The sequence below is a fragment of the Cetorhinus maximus genome, chromosome 14 (assembly GCF_964194155.1).
Source record: "Cetorhinus maximus chromosome 14, sCetMax3.hap1.1, whole genome shotgun sequence".
Classification (NCBI taxonomy): Eukaryota; Metazoa; Chordata; class Chondrichthyes; order Lamniformes; family Cetorhinidae; genus Cetorhinus; species Cetorhinus maximus.
This window is the reverse complement of record NC_135892.1, coordinates 68,966,941-68,975,115: the sequence shown is the minus strand read 5'-3', so window position 1 is coordinate 68,975,115 and position 8,175 is coordinate 68,966,941. Positions and strand designations below refer to the sequence as shown.

Below are 8,175 nucleotides of genomic sequence, written 5' to 3'. Positions count from 1 at the left end.
AGCGGGGAAGTCTGCAAGGTCCCGTAGATGTTTGAAAAAAATATTTTAAAAACTCAGCAGGTCTGACAGCATCTGTGGAGAGAAAGACAGAGTCAACGTTTCGAGTCCGGATGACTTCTTCAGAACTTCAAAGCACGGACAATATTCAGGAACAGTATTATGTATTTGTCAAAAAAAGCAAATAGTCTTTTAGCAAATGTTTAAATACACTTCATCCTTAGCTATGGAGCGTTTAACGATACAAAAGCTTTTGTTAATTGCTAGTTGGTTCATTGAGATAAAATTTTAAACAACAGTGTTAACACTGGTTTATTTACTCCACTGTCCTTTATTATGCATGAAATGTTACTTGACGAAGCTTTGTTATGCATTAAGCATCATGACACGATGCGATTGTAACTGTAACGGGCATAAAACACACGGGTTAAAATATATTAAAATATTTGATTGGGAATGTTTTTGCGAATAAGTGAGGATTTAAATCATGTACGTTTAATATAATCAACGTGCATCCGTTTGAAATGTAATCTCACGCAGAAATTAAAAGTCTTTCGGGCAGGATCGTTTCAAATCGTCACAAATCCATGAGATATCCAAAATAACTGAAAAAGCAAGTAGCAGGGTGAGTATTTCAACATTGGGTTTTAAAAAAATCAAAGTGAATTTAATTATGACTAAACGGAATCGAGTCTGGGGTGTCTTTGCAAACGTTTGTCTCGATCATTTTTAATGATACCTCGGGTATTATTTTAAGCCGGCCCTTGTAATGGAACGCATCTTTTCAGTAGACTTGGTACCTCTTGGAAAAGTGGTAAAAAGGTTAATCTTATAAAAGATTCGTTCAATTGTCATCTTTGCTGGATTGGCAACGCTAGACACGCAGGATAACACCGGCTCAGTCATTATGTACTTCCACATGTAAGTTAAAATTAGAATTTATATCTTATTTTGCTTCTGATTCTTAAGCTAATAAACATCTGTCGTTTGGATGAAGGCCTGAATTTATTATCGTATTTTGATTTTTGTTTGCTCTGCGTGCGCTGAGATTTTGTTTATTAGATTGAACCTCGCGGTATGCCGTAATGATTGGCGCGCATGTGTATGCTGTAGTTTTTAGGGTGGCGCCATCCCACTGCCCAGAAGCGGTTACTCGGGACTGGTAGACTACAACTCCCAGAATGTCCAGCGCACGGCCATTTTGCGCTCCCCGCGGCCTTCGATCGGAGAGAGAAGCCGAGGCCTGGAGCCGCCAACGCGGGAACTGGATCAATCGGGCGGCTGGCGTCTCACCACTTTGATTGAACAGTTAAGGACATACCATCACCAATATGGGATTTGAAGTAAACACAAAAACTTCCTGTTGGTGACACCGTATGTAGTGGTTTATTGTTTTTAATTTTGCATCCTGTTGCTCAGTGAGTAGTGTTAGCTGTGGCTCAGGTGATACCACTCTCGCTCCTGAATCACATTCTGGGTTCAAGTCTCAGTCCAGGGCTTGAGCACAAAAATCAAAGCTGACACTCCAGTGGCAGTGCTGCGGGAGCATAGGGGTCATCCTCGTGTCCAGGCCCTCAATCAACACGATAAAAAAAAGCATTATCTTGTCGTTATCACACTGGTGCTTGTGGGAATTCACTGAGAGCATCTTGGCTGCTGTGTTCCCTACAGTGACTACACTTCAAAAGCACTTTGTTGGCTGTAAAGTGCTTTGAGATGCCTGGTGGTCATGAAAAGTGCTTTATAAATGCAAGCCTTTCATTGTCCTGCCCCACATACTCAGCCAATCTTGAAATGTTTACAGCAGAGAATCAACGTTTCTCCTCAAAATGTTTAGTGTTTACAAAAGTTAAATAGAAGAACAAAGAATTATTACTAAAGTTGGAATTCATGGAAGGGATGTTTATGCCTCCTTGCCTTCTCCTACGTTTGTGGTGTGGTGCCCCTCAAGCTTTTTCTAACCAACTGTCTCTCTATTGGAGAGAGATATCTATGGTTTTTGTGGACTATGGCTAATTACCTAATTGGCCCAAATTTTCCGGCCTCTGGATCATCTGAGTTGGGACCTAAATTGGGAGTCAGGATTTCCGCAGCGTCCTGATGCGCTGACATATGCGGAAATTGTCCGGGAAGTTTAAACTTCCAATGTTCTGATATCCACTGCCCCATGCCCTTCATCACCCCCCCCCCCCCCCCCCCCCCAAACTAGACTCCACTATGCTCCCTGACCCAACTACCCCACCACACCATTCACTTAACTCACCTCCTGAAAGACTTGGACCTTTAAAAATTTACCCAATTGCTGTTATGAAAAGGGGCATGTCTGCCCTTCCATCTCTCCTTGCATCCAACAGCCTCCTCCTGGAGAGCCTGCACAAACCCTTTGCTGCTTCAGCTGGCATCAGAAGATATGGCTGAAAATTCATAAAAAGGGTTGGGTCACAGAAATCTTTGCAGACATCATCAATTAACACTGACCCTGATCGGGAGATTTGAGTCAGTGTTTTTACTGGAACAAAGCAGCCAAGTGCCGTGTTTCGAGTGAGAGTGACCAGCTGATTTTGGTTAAATTATATCCTTATTTGTGATACATCTCTGCACAAAAATAAATGCAGCTCAGTTTGAATTTAATTTCCCAACACATCTAGTTAGTAGGAATTCCATGATCCTTCCAACAATAAAGACTGATAAAATTGAAGTGGGGAGATGGTTGCGTAGTTGTAATGTCACTGGACTAGTAATCAGGGGGCCCAAGTTAATATCCTGGGGGATACAAGTTCAAATCTCATCACAGCTGGTGGGTGGAATTTAGATTCAATTAATTATTAAATCTAGAATTGAAAGCCAGCCATAGTAATGGTGACCATGAAACCATCATTGTCACGAATGCTCTTTTAAGGAAAGAGATCTGCTGTCCTTTCTTGGTCTGGCCTGCATGTGACTGCCGACCCACAGTAATGTGGATGACTCTTAACTGTCCTCTGAAATGGCCTAGCAAGCCACTCAGTTGTACCAGGCCACTACAGAAAAGTCCTAACATCACTGTGGGAGTATCACTGCAGTGGTTCAAGAAGTTGGCTCACCACCACCTTCTCAAGGGCAATTAGGGATGGGCAACATTGTGGTAGCTGTAGTGCAGCAGCCTTCCCACGTTAAAAGACTCCACATGCAGGTGCTTGCCACAGATTTACTTAGTGGCAAGCTTCCTCGTTGCTTTGAGGGACTGCCAAGAGAGAGGGTTGGGCAACAAAGGCTGATGCCTTCATGCCATGAAAGAATAAATAAAAATTGTATAATTAAATGGTAGATATGTAAAACTTTTATAGTTTTTTTGTTTTAATTTTTTTTGTATATTGTCTTGTGGGTTTGATTCAGTAGCTCCTGGAAGAACAGTTTCTGCTGCAGTTCTTGAAGAATGAATGCCAACAGATTCACACCTTTTGGGTACTCTGCTAGGCTGAATACACAGAACATAAGAGGGTAGGAATTCACTTAGTGTTAATATCCACACGAACTAGCATAATCTTTCAAATGGAAAGGTCCAGCATTAAATTAGCACAAAACGCTACACTTTTTAGTCCCTACCATATTGTTGCTTGTCTTCCTTCCTTGTGCTAGTCTTCCTTCCTTGTGCTAGTCTTCCTTCCTTGTGCTAGTCTTCCTCTGAAATTGTAGAGCTTTACAGGGCTATGAGTATTGGGCTGCAGGTAATCCTGTGTGGTTCTGGGCAGTGAGTGACAGTAACCAGTGTGAGGCTGAGCTAATAATGCCTTTTGCACATTTTTAGCTTAGATACTTAATAGCATTAGGGAATCCTGGCTAACACTCCTTTCTCATTACAACCTTGGACAGCGCACTTTTTCTTCCCCATCTAGTTTGATCTGGGACAGCGTACAATCTTTCAATTTATTCAGCTGATGTACAGAATACGAATAAATACACTTTTTGATGGGGCCAAATTATACAAAAAAATCTAATGCAATCACAAGGACTTGGTTAAAGCACTTATATAAGTTGTGATTTTTCACAATTTCATGTTTTGTTTTCTATTGTTTAATACGATAGATGTGAATTCCCTATTTAAATATAGCCATGGAGTATAGAAATAAAAACAAAAAGGTTAAAAAAAATGACTCAGGTCTAGCAGCATTGGTGGAGAGGGAAGCAGTTAACATTTTGAATGATGACTTTTCATCAGAACTGGAAATATAGAAATGTTTTCATCGCTTTCAAGTTACGTATTGGGATCGCATTCATATTAATTGAATTATCTTTTGATCTCAATGCCATTGTGGCTGTGTTCAGTTAACATGAAACTCAAAAATTTTCTATTTAAACACTGACCTTGCCCATTAGCTGATCCTTGTCAAACTGAAACCATAGATATTCCTGAGTTTTGAAGACTTTGCTAAGCTGAATCAGCTGCAACCTAAAAATTAACTTGGATTAAAAAAAAGTATATTGCATATGCGTGGGCATTTTCAAAATGTTTCAACGTTGTTGCTTTTCACAGCCTCAGAATGTGCCATGGCATTTTAGAACCAATTAAGTATTTTTGAAATGAAATCACTATTGAAATGTAGGAAATGGCAGCCAGTTGCACACAACAAGGTCTCACAGACAGCAATGTGATAAATGACCAAAATTTATTTTTGGTGATGTTGGTTAGGTGTATAAAATGTTTCACTTTTGCGTCCTATTTTTTTAGATAGAAATGTCAAGCTTGGATGAAAACAAAACTTCAGGTTTGGTCATGGCTTGTAGTGCGTTTTTCTTTAAATCCATTTTTTGGTCATACTGTATCTTCCATACAGAGTGCCTTTTCACACAAGCTTCATACCCTCTGTTTACAATATCTTGCAAAGGTCACTGGAGTTCCATGAATAGAATAGGCATCGTGTAAATTTTCTTGGGATCTTGAGAGGATTGGGTTGGTAAATTTAATAGTCTGCCATGTTTGACAAAACAGCAACAGCCTGTTTCAATTCAATAAAGTTAAACTGTTGTCTGCCGTCTAGATTTTAGTTTTCAAAAGGGAGTAAAAATGGACAAAATTTTGTTTCATTTAGCTGTTGGAGAAATGCCTAAGCTGTAAAGGCGTGTACAAATTTGTTGTGCATACTGATTTGATGTTGTGCCTGGCACCGAAAACAGCATTTGCATTTCTGAAGAGAGCTATTGAAAAAGAAGGGGCAAGAAAAGACCAACCTGTTCATCAGTGATCACCCTATCCGTATCACCCTCAATTGCTGATGATGCTAGCTCCAGAATGAAGTAAAAATAAACTTGTGGTTGCTTTCAGGAAAATTTGGGGACATTGATTCTGACTCCACAATGCAAATGTTTTAATTTGTTTTCCTGCATTTGCAGTTTTTCTGCATTAGTTTTACAGTGATCTCTCATTCTTTCATTTTTTTTATATTTTCTCTATTTAAATCTTCCAGATGAATGCATGCTATTTAATTTAAAATTTTTCATTTCATTTCCTGATGAAATAGCAAATTTTGCAGATTGATTCAGAAATTAGTTCTTCAAAATTTACTTGCACTGTACACTGCTCTGCAAATCCTTATAGTAATTAAACAGGTTAACGATGAATACAAATGATTTCAAGGCTTCACTGTCATATTTAGAAATTACAATATTCATCTTTTCACTTTGTTACAACTTTTATTTGATTTTAGATGTAAATTCCACAGTTTGTTTTGATGAGATATCCTTTATGAAATATTAAGTAGATGATATGTGTTTGTGTTTTCTAGCAACCACATGCTTACTCATCATCTGCAAAGCTTTGGCAGGAGCTGCATAGTCCGCTCAGAAATCCCACAATGGTTCCATAGGACCTCAAACCTTTCCTGTCCTCGGTGGTCATCCGGTTTTGCTCCTGAGACATTGAATCTACAAGGTTTTGGGAATCCTGTTCCTTTCCACTGGCAACCTCCTTTCCACTGGCAACCCCCCCCTTTCCACTGGCAACCCCCCCCTTTCCACTGGCAACCCCCCCCTTTCCACTGGCAACCCCCCCCTTTCCACTGGAGACCCCCTTTCCACTGGCGACCATTTTTCCATTGGAGACCACCATTGAACTTTTATAGTGGTTCATGGACAAGAGGCAGATCTTCACAACAAGGTTTTACTTCTTATTCAATAAATCAATCATCTCATTGTTCTATGGAGCCAAATGACAGTAGCCCTCAATCTAAACGAAGGAAGCATGATCCAACAAATCAAACAGAACGGAGCCCTTCAGAATCAGATAACACGAATCGTGCAACACAGGAGAATTCTGGCAATATTACTTTTCCAGGCAATGAAGTGGGAAATTCATGTGTCTCCAAAGAAGATCAAGAAACTACATACCTAAAAGGTAACACTGATTAATATTTAATCCAATTAATCTGTTCTGATGTAAAATATCTCATGATGAAGGAAAATAATGATTTAGAATAATATCTGTAAATATAATGGCAATTCCTTTATGAAATATATCTATCTGTACTCACAAGAGGCTTGCCTTCTCTCCAAGATCTCAAGGACTACAGCGAGGGATGAAATGACAATGTTGTTCTATGATCAAAATTAGGAAGCTCTCTTTTATAAGCATGCTTATAAGCTCTTGGGGCTTTGGGCAAGGTTTTTATTTCAGTTTGTTGTAAAAATCTTAAATGAATTTTACTGGCCCCCCACTATTTGTATAGTTATAAAAAAAAAACTTTTATTCAAGAAAGAAACATTAAAACTGGAAGTGAGTACAGGAATGACCCTGAGTTTGCATAAAGTTGGTTAAACATCATATTGAAATGTGTGTTGGGATGGGAGAAACAGAGCTTCCAGAAGTTTTCCAAAAGCTTAAACTTTACTGAATTTCACTATATTTAGGGTACCTGCTTAACTATTTTGTACAATTAAAGATTGTGCAGAAGGAGTTGCTAACACTTTCTAAGGAGTTGAGTTTTTTATTCATTAGGTTGTGTTTCTAGTTGGCACAGCAACTGTAAATTTGCAGAAGATACAATTCTATTTTAGTAGTTTTGTCCTTTTTTTGAGTGAAACTTTGGTGTATAGTTCCATGAGTACTTTTGGGACCACATGCCCTATTTTTAATATGAACACTACATCACCCCAAATCTTTCCCCCATTTAAAGATTTATGCCAGGTGAATAAAATGGGTTAGAATTTTCTGTAATGGCATGTGACATTATCTGCCATTGGTTAGACTTGCCTTTGCAACCTTTTTGGCCCACTAAGTTGCTGAAAGTGTAAGCTGATGTCACAGTGAGGAAAACAGGGCATTAGGGACCTGAGTGAAAAAGGTAGCCAACTATATCTCCTTAACCAATCAGACTGAAGAATTGAGAGATATTCAGTGTGAGGACTGAGAAGTGTAAATTATAATGGGTAAATTCAATATTAAATCAGCCCCAAAAATATAAATAAAGGAAAGAAACATTGGATTGAGAGACAGGGAAATGAGACAAAGGAAAAGTTAAAAACTATATATTTTTTAAATTTATCATTCTTTAAATCTCCCATAACAATCAACAACACTTGCATTTATATAGTGCCTTTAACATGTTAAGTACTTGGGATGTTTTACTAAGAGCAATATCAATAAAACATTTTTGATCCTGAGCCACAGAAGAAGATATCAGAACAGATGATTAAAAGCTTTGTTGAACATATAGGCTTTAAGGAGCTTAGGCAGGTTCAGAGTTGTGCAGTGTTACGTAGGTGGAAGTAGACATTCTTAGTGATGGAGTAGAGATGTGTTTTTAAAGCTCACCTCTGGATCAAATGCAACATCAAGATTACGAACCATTTAGCTCAGCTTTAGACAGTTGCCAGGGATGAAAACAGTGGTTGAATCTGAGATAGAGACCAAAGACAGCGACTCCAAGTTTTCCAGTATTTAGTTGGAGAAAATTTCTATTCATCCAATATTGGATTTTGGACAAGAAGTGTGACAAATTAAAGACAGTGGACCACTCCAAAGAGGTGTTGGTAAGATAGAACTGGTTGTCATCAGTATCTGTGGAGCCTGATGTGTATTTATTTTATGTCGCCAATTTGCAAAATGTAGAGGGAAAATAGAAGGGGCCAAGCATAGATTCTTGAGGGACTCCAGAGGTAGCAGTAGAGGAGTGAAAAGAGAAACCATTGCAGGTGATTCTCTGG

At 38.8% G+C, this 8,175-nt stretch overlaps 1 protein-coding gene across 7 annotated transcripts in view; it reads left to right on the top strand.

Moving 5' to 3' along the window:
• The first annotated feature begins 563 nt into the window (after nucleotides 1–563).
• Nucleotides 564–8,175, top strand: part of angel2 (angel homolog 2 (Drosophila)) — a 41,946-nt gene continuing 34,334 nt past the window's right edge. Inside the window, exons 1-3 of one of the 7 annotated variants that reach the window (XM_078557046.1) lie at nucleotides 1,133–1,305; nucleotides 3,376–3,477; nucleotides 5,760–6,367. In XM_078557046.1, coding sequence (XP_078413172.1) covers nucleotides 3,413–3,477; nucleotides 5,760–6,367 — 673 coding nt within the window. In that variant the 5' untranslated portion in view covers nucleotides 1,133–1,305; nucleotides 3,376–3,412. Of the gene's footprint in view, nucleotides 623–889; nucleotides 919–1,129; nucleotides 1,306–1,352; nucleotides 1,372–3,372; nucleotides 3,478–4,715; nucleotides 4,743–5,759; nucleotides 6,368–8,175 lie in introns of those variants that run through there. The other 6 variants (XM_078557051.1, XM_078557048.1, XM_078557049.1 and 3 more) reach the window with 6 other exon arrangements.